Source organism: Oncorhynchus mykiss, chromosome 1, assembly GCF_057628025.1.
Source record: "Oncorhynchus mykiss isolate SJ-2025 chromosome 1, ASM5762802v1, whole genome shotgun sequence".
Lineage (NCBI taxonomy): Eukaryota > Metazoa > Chordata > Actinopteri > Salmoniformes > Salmonidae > Oncorhynchus > Oncorhynchus mykiss.
In genome coordinates this window covers 27,335,446-27,349,990 of record NC_143022.1, presented here as the reverse complement: position 1 = coordinate 27,349,990, position 14,545 = coordinate 27,335,446, and the positions used below count along the sequence as shown (strand labels likewise).

Below are 14,545 nucleotides of genomic sequence, written 5' to 3'. Positions count from 1 at the left end.
TTGCAATGAAAACAACCTCCTGACAAAATTAGAAACGTTTAATATCTGAAAACATAGCTAGCTAGACTCTCTTATCCATATACTCGTATACGTGGATAAATGCTTCTCCCTCTCTGTCACGGATGACATGGTTTTCCTTAGTTTGAAGGTGTTTTATACAACAACATCTCCAGCTCATACTGCTTAGTGGGGAGTGTCTGGAGGGACACACACACAGACACACACAGTGTCATAAAGTCTGTCATTATCACACATCCATTGCAGGGGTTACACTGATAATAATATACAACCCCCTCTGTGTTCTCTTTGCGACCTCCTCCGCATCTTTGCAATCAAACGGCAGAATTTTCTCCATCTCCTTAGCTATCATTTTCTGCTTCCACGGGCTTCCACCACTGATTTAAAAACTCTGTCCTCCAGAAAATAAAGAGCAACACTTTTGTAGTTATTCATGATATCTTTCAGAAAACCCGTGTTAGAAAGGATTACTTACATGTACTATGCAGCCCTTTGTTATAGAGAGAGGTGTGCTACAAGGTAGACCAATCTGAACTCCTCTCTCGGCATGTCCAGCCCATCCATTATTACTTTCTTTTTTATGTAACCTTTATTTAACTAGGCAAGTCAGTGAAGAACAAATTCTTATCTACTATGACAGCCTAGGAGCAGTGGGTTAACTGCCTTGTTCAGGGGCAGAACAACAGATTTTTACCTTGTCAGCTCATGGATTTGATCTTGTAACCTTCCGGTTACTAGACCAACACTCGGCTACCTCCTGCCCCATTATCTCAGCCAATCATTGCTAGCGGGAAGGTTTATGTCTTTTTACGGGGCAAAGCTAACTTGGCTCGTAATTTAACAAATGATTTCATATTTACAGATGGCATACACGTTTGTTATTAAGGCACATACAAGTTCACATGTTCCAGAATGCATTTCTGCCAAAAAAAAAAACGCATTTGCCACTGACTACTATCAATGTGCTATTGTCAGAATCATTATTGAGAGACCTCTTAGATAATTAAATATATTGCTATTGAAGTCATTCCAAAGTGTAGGTTTAACAGAGCAAATAAAATGTAATCATACTTTATAAGTCATATCATCAATGATAGTATTTAGGCCTATATAGCATTTGCAAATTCATCAACAGCTTTTTTCAAATATACAATGCATAGGCCTAGGGTTTCAAGCTTTGGTTATAAGTTGGATTTAAATCTCCATCTCAGCCAAGAATCAAAGTTAAAGAACAGCACTAGATCAAATCCAACTTTATTCCCGGTAGACCGTTTTGCAGTCCATGTAGAACCCTTTCTACAGAGGGTTCTACAGGGAACCCACAAGGATTCTACCTGGAACCAAAAAAGATTCTACCTGGAACCAAGAGGGGACTGAAGATTCCTTTTGGATTTTTTTTTCTTCTGTAGTCTGCAGGTGAATATTAACCATGGCTTTAAACACAACAAAATAATCTATGCTGTATGCAGAGCTACATATTCCAAATTAAGCTTGGCATTTAACCTGCACTGCAATCACACTCCACTTCTCCAACATACACTAATGCCTGGCCAGCTTCTGTCCTCCAGGGTCCCTCCGCACTGCCTTCCCTCGCCTTAGAATTATCCGGGAGAGCCAAGCTCCAAAGAGGATCCTTTCTCTTTTAATGTAGCACATCATGAAAGCTGGGAGAAAAATGTTAATAACGCCGCTTGCATGTCTGCCAAGCATACAAACCTTGATCTTATGTCTTCTGAGCCATTGAAGGGGAAGTATTGAAGCAACTCACCCCCCTAGGTATTTAAAAATGGATGAACGTAAAATACTGTGTGTCGTACGTCTATTCATAATCATGTGTGCTGAGAGGTGTTCTACACAGACTGTAAATACATTTGTTTGGGGATTTTTTCATCTGGTTTGCAAAAGACCTGGATGCCTGATAGATGCCAATAGATGATGTGGGTGTTTGTTGGTTTCTATAATGTGATAAGCTTATGTTATAACAGACATTTGACATCTGTTTAGTTCTATTTAAATGTCAAGAAATGGATGTCATATTTAGTTGACTACAGAGTACTGCACTACCACCCCCAGACAGGAGACCAAACCGTAGCAACACTCTTTTGTTTGTTTTGTGTGTATGAGTCACTTGGGCTATGTGACTATGTGATCATTACACTCCAGTACCTGTCTGGCTCTATGCCTCCAAAAGTCTGGTGCTTTGTTCCTGAGCTTTCTAAGAGGCTTGATAGAAATGTACTAAGTGTCAACATAATAAGACGCCAAGGGGGTGTGTTTTTATTAGAATATGTTTACTCCAAAATGAATCCACACTGGTGTAGCAATCATTCAGTCTAAATTGCTTTTTGTCAGTCAGTTAATCATTTGTTATCATTTGTATTCAGTGGATTAATTTGATCTTCCTCAACAAATCCTGTGTCTAATGATGATTGTGTTGTGTGTAACCCCTGAAATGGATGTGTGATAATGACAGACTTTATGACACTGTGTGTGTCTGTGTGTGTGTCCCTCCAGACACTCCCCACTACGCAGTATGAGCTGGAGATCGTAGCCCAGGACATGAAGGGAAGAGACGTGGGACTAACAGGAACATCCACGGCAACCATCACCATCACAGACAAGAACGACCACGCCCCAGAGTTTACCCACTCACTGGTAAGTACCTGCACCCCTGCTTGTTCCCCTGACTCCTGTTCTCTGTCTGTCCTCTCTGTCCCCTGACCCATGTTCCCTGTCTGTCCTCTTTGTCCCCTGACCCCTGTTCTCTCTCTCTGTCCCCTGAAATCTGTCTGTCCTCTCTGTCCTCTGTCCCCTGTCCTCTGTCTGTCCTTTCTGCCATATCCCCTGTTCTCTGTCCCCTGTCCTCTGTCCTTGTCATCACTTTCTGTCCCCTGTACTCTGTCAGTCCTTTCTGCCATATCCCCTGTTCTCTGTCCCCTGTCCTCTGTCCTTGTCATCACTTTCTGTCCCCTGTACTCTGTCATTGGTCCCTGTTCGCAGATACAGCTGGTGACGGGCTTGATTCACGTCCAGGTGATGGAGTGGGTTACACACACACACACACACACACACACACACACACACACACACACACACACACACCAGTTATCCACCATGTCCTCTGCTATCCAATTTAAAATGATAGTGTTATAATTCTCAGAGCCTGCCAGAGGAAAGGCTCAGCTCACATCAGTCGTCGTCCTGGGTGTGTGTGTGTGTGTGTGTGTGTGTGTGTGTGTGTGTGTGTGTGTGTGTGTGTGTGTGTGTGTGTGTGTGTGTGTGTGTGTGTGTGTGTGTGTGTGTCCTCATGTAATAAACAACACATCACAGTAGTCAGGTGGTAGGGGCTCACAAGGGAGATAAGGAAATATGTGTGTGTGTGTGTTGTGCTGCTATGATCATGGTATTGGTTTCCTTTGTCAGCACAGCCTCAAGGATCTAGTAGAAACCCTGTATGGCACACGTAACCCAATATCCACCAGCCACACTATCTCCGTCATTCAGAAAAAAATGCACTTAACAAACTTAACCTATTTGCCTGTTTGTGCCAACTCATGATGAGTCTTTCAAAAAACTGCAACTGTTGCTGTTTTTTTCTTCTTGAGGTGAAGAAAAACACATCAGGCCCTGGAGGAGAGGTCGTAATGTTGAGTTGTGTGGTTTTTAATGGAAATGCCCAGAGCTGTTGTCAGGCTTTGAGACACATCAACCCCAACCTCCACTAGACGGGCTCCCATAATGCATTGCCATGTCAGAGCGTTGTGAGATCTTCACAATGAAATATTCTGGCTGAGTAGGCATGCTGGGGCCATGCTGAGTGCACTCTGTCCATGTCCTCACTTAATGCCTCCATCTTTCTTCTGGTGATCCGTTTAACAGTGTGGAGAAATGTTCCTTTTAAAAACACAGCCATTTAAGGTGCTAAACTCCTAATATAAGTCCCCACCCGCTCAGCAGCCACTAACCTGGCCATGAATCATCTCTTATGACTTCCAACTATTGTGGGTGTGGGTGTCCATGAGCGGACATGTTAATGTGAATGTGGGCACATTCATAGATATTGAATTCCACTTGGAGTGCAAATATTCTGCACTCTCTTGAAAAACCTTTTAAAATAACATATCCTTCTGGATGTTGAACGTTTTTCAACTGAAAACTCTGTCTACAAACATGGAAGTGCATCTCTTGCATCGTGTATGTGCAGCATTCATGCTGAGAAAGACATGTTCTGCTTTACCTTTCATTATTCATCAATCAGAGAGGAGCTAGGCTTCCTGCCCTGCAGTACACACAGGTGCTGATAGTGTTGGCATGACTCCACATAACACTAGTCTACTTGAAGATGTGCTTAAGTCAACCAGTAGGGGATTCACAAAGTACCCTGCCTAGCCGCCGCACTCTTGAAATAGACTTTAGAACCCATGATTCCCATACAGAGTAGTGAGATATGATAAAGCTCCACAAAGGCAAACATGGTTTGTAAGGTATTACACATTCTCTAGTGCTATCTAAACACCTCTCAAAGAGGAAATTCTGTTGGATTTGTATTCCATATCTTCTCTCTCACACAGTGTGAAACTACTTGGAAATGCACTTAACAAGTTCAGGTTGACTTTAACTCATCAACGATTCTGAGTGAAATGGACTCGCACAGGTCACCATGCAGTCCCGTGTAGCTGGAGGGCAGGGTGGGTTCATCATAGAACGGACTTGTTTCATTCTGGTAAAGATGGACAGACTACAGTATATAACAGTGAGTCATTAGTAAATCTATCATAGTGTTCTTGGTTGGTGTATGGGCATACATATACTATAAACACTCATGAGTCTGTCGAGCTGCACTATTGTTCTCCTTAGCAAGTTTCTCTGAGGGCCCTGTGTAAATCTATCCACCCAACTTTTTTAATCTAAGGCTAAATTGCTCTTTCATACTTACGAATGTATTACATTCTGTGAAGCTTTTTTGGGGAATTGGGATCCACAATGCTTAACTTTTTTTGAACAAGTTTTTTATGAGAGTGGAAACAACAAAAGATGATTTGGAATCCCCTTAAAGACAGAATATGTATAGTAGGACATTAATGCCGCTCCTGATAAAAACCAACAGCAATAAACCACTGGCTTATATTGTCTTATAGTATTGATTTATTCTGCAATGCAATACTATGCTAATATCTTAGCATAATGATTGACAGATACTTCTGTTGGACCTTGTTCCTATTTGGGATTCAAAATATAGATATAGCACTAACCAATACCACTCCGTGCATTGACAACTAACTAGACCTCACAGTGTGTGTTACTGTGCATTGTCTGTCTTTGAAATGTGTTTATTGACCACTGCTGTTAACTGACCAATGGACGGACTCTGACTCTTCCTGTCAGTCTACATATCAGCCTGTAGTCTAACTGCTGCTCCAGTACAGCTCTGACCACTGATCCACACCACTAAAACACACATTAGCACACATTTCAAAGTAGGACCGAGGACCGTAACAGCCCCTATGACACAATTTCTGCTTGACCTGAAGTCTCCCTAATGAAAGCCTGTGGTGACACAGAGAGGATAGGCTGGTGATACTACCTCTTGGTTCAAGTGGATAGTGTACCGCTGCCACCCCCTCACCTGCAAAACCCATCTGGCCCCCATCTGGCCCTGGGTGATAACTGGCATCTCATTTCTGACTAGCCCATTTCATAGTTTCTTAGCAGCCACTGAGACACAGGGAGCCTGACAGCCAATCCATGCCCTTGCTCCCCCATGGTGACGGGAGAATATGCATGCCCTCCAAATGATAATGATATCAAAGCCCCCATGCAGTCTTACATTGTTAATTTTATTTAAATCATCACTGCATGTCTAATAAATCACTGTGTGTGTTTTTTTCTCATAAAAATAACTCCAAATGTATTTGTAATAATTTATTTCCCTGAGCCTCCTTTTGCCATTGAAATGCTCAGTCTGCTCACGTGGGCGTGTTGATACACATTTAAATATATTTGCATACACAGCCCTGATTAGCGGATAGGATCGTCTAGAGCAGGAGCGTCAAACTCATTCCATGGAGGGCCTAGTGTCTGCACGTTTTAGACAACCATGTGTGGCGAGTTCCTTACTACTTCAGGCTCCTGAGTGGCACAGCGGTCCAAGGCACTGCACCTCAGTGCTAGAGGCTTCACTACAGACCCTGGTTTGATTCCAGGCTGAATCACAACCGGCCGTGATTGGGAGTCCCATAGCGCAGTGCATCATTGGCTCAGCGTCGTACAGATTTGGTTGGGGTAGGCCGTCATTGTAAATAAGAAATTGTTCTTAACTGACTTGCCTAGTTAAAAAAAAATATTAGTGACCTTAATTCATCATGAGGGATGAGCAAAAACACAACAGCCACTTGGTCCTCTGTGGGATGAGTTTGACACCTGTGATCATCTGTGATCTACCCCGCTTATCCATTCGAAGTAGGAGGATACATATGCAAAAAGGAAGACTAGTCATTGGTCAGAATAATCAGATTTCGATTTCATGCTCTGGGCCAAAAACTCGATCCCACCTGAAAAGACAAATTCCAGGCAAAAAAATCTTACACTAAACGGGCATTATCATCATGTTTACAATTTGATAGTGTTATTTCGACATCGTAGTGTGGAAATATTGTTGTTTTTTTTAAACAGAAGATTGAGTTTTTGACTGCACTGCCCCTTTAACGGTGATAACTGAAACACTGAGGTCTGTCCTCAGGGCCAGGCTGTGCTAGGCTGGGCTATTTGTCAGGGTTGGGCTGGCTGTCTCAGTGAAGGCTGCCATACTGTTGCCATACTGTCTGTTGCTTTGATGGAATGGGCTGTGTCCGTGTGGGAGGATAGTGATGGGGAGGAGGCAGGAAGAAACCTGGGGTTCAGACCATCTTTATTTCTGCTTGAATGCTTTGTGCTGACAAAATATATCCAAATAGATAAGATTTTGTGTGTTTTCCTTGTAACCTATCAAGGTACTGTATATCAAAGTGGCAGTAGTTTAGCTTAACCTTTCCTTTCTCTATCGTATTCAAATAGACGAAGCCATTTGGTATGAACGACCATGTGGTGTATAAACATGATCTTAAACCCACAGTGTCTGAAGAGGGCCAATTGCATTCCATATCTTTCCTCATGTCATTTAGATATTGAGATGAATAGGAATCCTCTCATGTTCGCCAGACACTCAGTGGTCCTGAGAGGGTCTGTGTAGAGTGTATGAACACTTGAGTGGTTTGTTCAGAGTAGTGCCGTCCTTCAGGTCTGGAGAACACAAGACGTCTCTTCAGGGAGCACTGAAGAGTCCCCATTCAAATAGCTGATAGCCTTTCTTGTTAAAGTACCATCCTACCACCAACAATACTTTGCTGTATGAAGTTACACATTATTGTATCTACTTTTCATTGAATGTATGACATTTCTTTCCATTGTCTTCCTCACATGGCCTCACAAGCTTCAAGTGACTGTTAATTAATGTAAGTGATCAAGTACTTTAAAAGTTAAAGCATTAATTTCATCAAGTATGGGTTGTAGTAGCCAAATTGATATTTGTTTACATTTACATTTTAGTCATTTAGCAGATTCTCTTATCCAGAGTGACTTACAGTTAGTGCATTAATCTTAAGATAACCACATATTGCAGGCATAGTAAGTTCACAATAAAGTAGCTATCAGCAAAGTCGGGGGGGGGGGGGGGGCAAGTGGTAAAATGAATAGTTTATCTGCAAGAACGCAATCCTCAGCCAGATGCATTGTTGGGCTTTTGCATTGTTGGGCCATAACCTTGCATTGTCTAGTTAATGACATACATACAGTGGGGCAAAAAAGTATTTAGTCAGCCACCAATTGTGCAAGTTCTCCCACTTAAAAAGATGAGAGAGGCCTGTAATTTTCATCATAGGTACACTTCAACTATGACAGACAAAATGAGAAAAAAAAATCCAGAAAATCACATTGTAGGATGTTTAATGAATTTATTTGCAAATTATGGTGGAAAATAAGTATTTGGTCAATTACAAAAGTTCATCTCAATACTTTGTTATATACCCTTTTTTGGAAATGACAGAGGTCAAGCGTTTTCTGTAAGTCTTCACAAGGTTTTCACACACTGTTGCTGTTTTTTTGGCCCATTCCTCCATGCAGACCTCCTCTAGACCAGTGATGTTTTGGGGCTGTTGCTGGGCAACACGGACTTTCAACTCCCTCCAAAGATTTTCTATGGGGTTGAGATCTGGAGACTGGCGGCCACTCCAGGACCTTAAAATGCTTCTTACGAAGCCACTCCTTCGTTGCCCGGGTGGTGTGTTTGGGATCATTGTCATGCTGAAAGACCCAGCCACGTTTCATCTTCAATGCCCTTGCTGATGGAAGGAGGTTTTCACTCAAAATCTCATGATACATGGCCCCATTCATTCTTTCCTTTACACGGATCAGTCGTCCTGGTCCCTTTGCAGAAAAACAGCCCCAAAGCATGATGTTTCCACCCCCATGCTTCACAGTAGGTATGGTGTTCTTTGGATGCAACTCAGCATTCTTTGTCCTCCAAACACAATGAGTTGAGTTTTTACCAAAAAGTTCTATTTTGGTTTAATCTGACCATATGACATTCTCCCAATCTTCTTCTGGATCATCCAAATGCTCTTTAGCAAACTTCAGACGGGCCTGGACATGTACTGGCTTAAGCAGGGGGACACGTCTGGCACTGCAGGATTTGAGTCCTTGGCGGCGTAGTGTGTTACTGATAGTAGGCTTTGTGACTTTGGTCCCAGCTCTCTGCAGGTCATTCACTAGGACCCCCCGTGTGGTTCTGGGATTTTTGCTCACCGTTCCTGTGATCATTTTGACCCCACGGGGTGAGATCTTGCGTGGAGCCCCAGATCGAGGGAGATTATCAGTGGTCTTGTTTGTCTTCCATTTCCTAATAATTGCTCCCACAGTTGATTTCTTCAAACCAAGCTGCTTACCTATTGCAGATTCAGTCTTGCCAGCCTGGTGCAGATCTACAATTTTGTTTCTGGTGTCCTTTGACAGCTCTTTGGTCTTGGCCATAGTGGAGTTTGGAGTGTGACTGTTTGAGGTTGTGGACAGGTGTCTTTTATACTGATAACAAGTTCAAACAGGTGCCATTAATACAGGTAACGAGTGGAGGACAGAGGAGCCTCTTAATTAAAGAAGAAGTTACAGGTCTGTGAGAGCCAGAAATCTTGCTTGTTTGTAGATGACCAAATACTTATTTTCCACCATAATTTGCAAATAAATTCATTAAAAATCCTACAATGTGATTTTCATCTTTTTAAGTGGTTGAACTTGCACAATTGGTGGCTGACTTAATACTTTTTTCCCCCCACTGTATACTGTCAGCCTAGGCCTTTTCACTTTGTCACAAAGCACGTAACATTGAGGGCCCTTTCTGTATGTTGCACAGTTGCGGCACCCTAGCACGATTAACTTTTTCTTGAAAAATAAGTTGAAATTTAAAAACCATTTGTTGTTCACACTAAGGGGAAAAAAATATCTAAACTGAAATATAGACTTTCCCTTAGAAATTAAAAGAAATGGCTGGGACGAAATTATTCAAAATTCCAAATAATTTGGTTGAAGGCAAGTGATTCTCATTTAAGTGTAATTTATCTCACCTGACCTGTGGTAAGTTGCAGGTGCTTACTGGGTAAAAATAGTAATTTAAACAGTTTTAAATACACTGCTCAAAAAAATAAAGGGAACACTAAAATAACACATCCTAGATCTGAATGAATGAAATATTCTTAATAAATACTTTTTTCTTTACATAGTTGAATGTGCTGACAACAAAATCACAAAAATTATCAATGGAAATCAAATTTATCAACCCATGGAGGTCTGGATTTGGAGTTACACTCAAAATTAAAGTGGAAAACCACACTACAGGCTGATCCAACTTTGATGTAAAGTCCTTAAAACAAGTCAAAATGAGGCTCAGTAGTGTGTGTGGCCTCCGCGTGCCTGTATGACCTCCCTACAACGCCTGGGCATGCTCCTGATGAGGTGGCGGATGGTCTCCTGAGGGATCTCCTCCCAGACCTGGACTAAAGCATCCACCAACTCCTGGACAGTCTGTGGTGCAATGTGGCGTTGGTGGATGGAGCGAGACATGATGTCCCAGATGTGCTCAATTGGATTCAGGTCTGGGGAACGGGCGGGCCAGTCCATAGCATCAATGCTTTCCTCTTGCAGGAACTGCTGACACACTCCAGCCACATGAGGTCTAGCTTTGTCTTGCATTAGGAGGAACCCAGGGCCAACCGCACCAGCATATGGTCTCACAAGGGGTCTGAGGATCTCATCTCGGTACCTAATGGCAGTCAGGCTACCTCTGGCGAGCACATGGAGGGCTGTGCGGCGCCCCAAAGAAATGCCACCCCACACCATGACTGACCCACCGCCAAACCGGTCATGCTGGAGGATGTTGCAGGCAGCAGAACGTTCTCCACGGCGTCTCCAGACTCTGTCACGTCTGTCACGTGCTCAGTGTGAACCTGCTTTCATCTGTGAAGAGCACAGGGCGCCAGTGGCGAATTTGCCAATCTTGGTGTTCTCTAGCAAATGCCAAACGTCCTGCACGGTGTTGGGCTGTAAGCACAACCCCCACCTGTGGACGTCGGGCCCTCATACCACCCTCATGGAGTCTGTTTCTGACCGTTTGAGCAGACACATGCACATTTGTGGCCTGCTGGAGTTCATTTTGCAGGATTCCGGCAGTGCCCCTCCTGCTCTTCCTTGCACAAAGGCGGAGGTAGCGGTCCTGCTGCTGGGTTGTTGCCCTCCTACGGCCTCCTCCACATCTCCTGATGTACTGGCCTGTCTCCTGGTAGCGCCTCCATGCTCTGGACACTACGCTGACAGACACAGCAAACCTTCTTGCCACAGCTCGCATTGATCTGCTCTACCTGAGCCACTTGTGTGGGTTGTAGACTCCGTCTCATGCTACCACTAGAGTGAAAACACCGCCAGCATTCAAAAGTGACCAAAACATCAGCCAGGAAGCATAGGAACTGAGAAGTGGTCTGTGGTCCCCACCTGCAGAACCTCTCCTTTATTGGGGGTGTCCTGCTAATTGCCTATAATTTCCACCTGTTGACTATTCCATTTGCACAACAGCATGTGAAATTTATTATCAATCAGTGTTGCTTCCTAAGTGGACAGTTTGATTTCACAGAAGTGTGATTGACTTGGAGTTACATTGTGTTGTTTAAGTGGTCCCTTTATTTTTTTGAGCAGTGTATATCATACCTTGTAGCCTGTAGCCTTTTGTCATGTCAAGCATTGGGTCAGGTGGTGCAAGCTCATTTAGCTTCGTGTTCAGTTAATGTAGTAGTGGTTGTTATTGCATGCCTTTGAATGCTAGCTGATCCTTTCTATCTGAAATACAAAATATAACCGTTTCTCTGAAAGTGAACTAGAAAAAAACATTGGAACTTTTTTCATACTTACTTTACATACTGCGTGCCTAGAAGGTGTTAAGGCTGAATCTTTAACTGAAACTGTATACAAAAAAAAGGTTGTTGTCCATTCAATAATGACATCACTCTGAAGTCAAGCACCCACTGAGCACTTTTACTATACATGGTGGCAAACTGTAGTTGGCGACAAGCTGTTGTCACTAGAGGACTGGTTGTATAAGGTTATAATTGACTGTGGAACTTGTTTTTTGTGTGCCCATCTTTTCCCGTGAAGTTAAGAGTTGGCAGTAGTGTGTACATCATTTTCTCTGTGGGTTCAAGGTGCAAACAAAGTTATTTACATTGCCTTCATTGTATATGTGCAAAGCAACCTGCATAGCAACACAAGTCTGTTATAGCTGTCAGCCAGGTTGTTATGTTCAAGTTTGGTTGAAAAGTATTGATGTTATTTCACTGTCTAGGTTAATGCAATGATTAGAGTCCATTTTACTGTTATAGTTATATCAACTAATAAAGGCAGAGCTGGTTTTCTGTGCCACATGTTCAGCTGAAGTGTATCTATGGGAACAGCTTGAGCTGGATCTCTTCAAATTGAATAATGATGCAGGTAAGCTCATTACCTTCCTTGGCCCATGTATGTAGGAGGAGTGTGTGTGTGTGTGTGTGTGTGTGTGTGTGTGTGTGTGTGTGTGTGTGAGGATATTTTCTCAAAATACTGCTAGCATGCTAATTACCCACATACGAATAAGAGCATGCGCAGTTCAAATAAATTAACCTTTCAAAAGTATCAAACCTAAGTGGAAAAATTATGAGAAAAGTTGCAGCATAGGATTTTTCTTTGGGGGCTTTTCAGTTGATTTTGTGAAGTCAGGTCAGATGATGATGGGAGAGAGAACACTACTGTCTGTAGAAAGACATGTACCTTTGAGCGTTAGAATCTTGGCTGTGATGGCAAGGCTCCTTAAGGGAATAGTGTTGTCTCGCCAGGGACTAAAGTGACATGCCACTGTGTGTTTGTTGTCAGCTCAATCTACGGGGCCACAGAAACGTGGCACAAAGCACTTTCCATTAAGATGAACAGTTGCTCTGCTGTATTCTGTGTTCTCTCCCTGCATGGCTGTATCTCTGTCAGACCAACCAAATCAAACCACATTTATATTCATAAGCCATTATGTCTGACGGTCGGGAATCTCTGCACTTTTATCTCTCTTCTCTGCAGTCTGTCAGAGGAAGGGGGGGCTGCCACCGAGAAGGATGGGTTGAGGTGTAAAAAGATGTGTATGATGGACGTGTGATGGTACAATTTATATCACTGTGAGAAGAGAGAGAGGTGGAGATAGAGAGATGTTCATTCTCCTCTTCACTCCACTTAACATTAGTGCAGGCTGAGAGGAAGGCCAGGGACTGACAGACAGGCAGAGTAGACACCACTCATTGACAGCACATAGAGAGGACATCTCAACTGAAATAAAGCCAGGGTCGCTGCCTTCCAACAGGCTCATAGTGCCAGGTGGCATTGCATGATGAATGAAGGGAGGAATGGGTATTTTCCAAAATGGTGTTAATGAGGTTTGATATTTACCCCCTGCTCCAATTATACAGCCAGATTAGATCAATATGCATGCATTGTCAGAAACAAATGGTGAGTGCACGGAGAGATAAGACAGGACATTTTTACAGTTAACAAGCAGTATGTGTTGTAGCGATGGCCCTTTTTTTCAGACACACACTTAACCACACACACGTTGTAAAAGCACACATACCCAGGAGAGCCTGAGTTGGTGGTTATTTCCCCCATTCTCTCACACCGCTGGTTGTTTTGTACACTCAGTGGTATTGGGGTCTTATCAGTAGCAGGGCAGGGCTAAGTGGCAACAGCCCAGAGATTGAATACATTCATCTGACAGCATGGCTGAGATGGGAGACTGAGGTCTGGTTTGTCGCTATAGCAGCTTGTTAATCAGTGTGCGGTGTAAGAGAGCAGACATAGAACAGGATGTCATGGTGCTCAGCAACCTATCATGTTCTCTTCCATTGAGGATCCCGTTTGAGGTTTAACATCAGGACAGGGTCTCTCTCTCTCTCTCTCTCTCTCTCTCTCTCTCTCTCTCTCTCTCTCTCTCTCTCTCTCTCTCTGTGTGTGTGTATTTGTCTCTCTCTCTCTATCTCTCAATTCAATTCAATTTAAGGGCTTTATTGGCATGGGAAACATACGTTAACATTGCCAAAGCAAGTGAAGTAGATAATAAACAGAAGTGAAATAAACAATAACAATTTACAGTAAACATTACACTCACAAAAGTTCCAAAATAACACTTAAAATGTCATATTATGTGAAAATAGTAAAAGCGCAAAAGGGAAAATAAATAACATAAATATGGGTTGTATTCTAGTGGCATCCGGTCACAAATCTTGCTGCTGTGATGGCACACTGGCACACTCGCCCAATAGATATGGGAGTTTATCAAAATTGGGTTTGTTTTCGAATTCTTTGTGGATCTGTGTAATCTGAGGGAAATATGTCTCTCTAATATGATCATACATTTGGCAGGGGGTTAGGAAGTGCAGCTCAGTTTCCACCTCATTTTGTGGGCAGTGTGCACATAGCCTGTCTTCTTGAGAGCCAGCTATGCCTATGGCGGCCTTGCTCAATAGCAAGGCTATGCTCACTGGGTCTGTACATAGTCAAAGCTTTGTTAATTATTTCCTATGTTTCAAGTAATTGTCTTTTATTTTTCTCATTATTTGGTTGCGTCTAATTGTGTTGCTGTCCTGGAGCTCGGTGGGTCTGTTTGTGTTTGTGAAGGGAGTTCCAGGACCAGCCTGCTTAGGGGGATCTTCTCCATGTTAATTTCTCTGTAGGTGATGGCTTTGCTATTGAGGATTTGGGAATCATTTATTTTTAGGTGGTTGTAGAATTTAACGTCCCTTTTCTGGATTTTGATAATTAGCTGGTAACGGCCTCATTCTGCTCTGCATGCATTATTTGGTGTTTTACGTTGAACGTTGAGGATATTTTTACAGAATTCTGCATGCAGAGTCTCAATTTGGTGCTTGTTCCATTTTGTGAATTC

At 42.8% G+C, this 14,545-nt stretch overlaps 1 protein-coding gene across 1 annotated transcript in view; it reads left to right on the top strand.

Annotated features, from left to right (window-relative positions):
• LOC110520038 (cadherin-13) overlaps window positions 1-14,545 on the top strand; it is a 603,183-nt gene that overhangs the window by 486,196 nt on the left and 102,442 nt on the right. Inside the window, exon 8 of the mRNA XM_090218153.1 lies at window positions 2,533-2,673. Within this exon, the coding sequence (XP_090074279.1) occupies window positions 2,533-2,673 (141 nt within the window). The remainder of the gene's footprint in view (window positions 1-2,532; window positions 2,674-14,545) is intronic.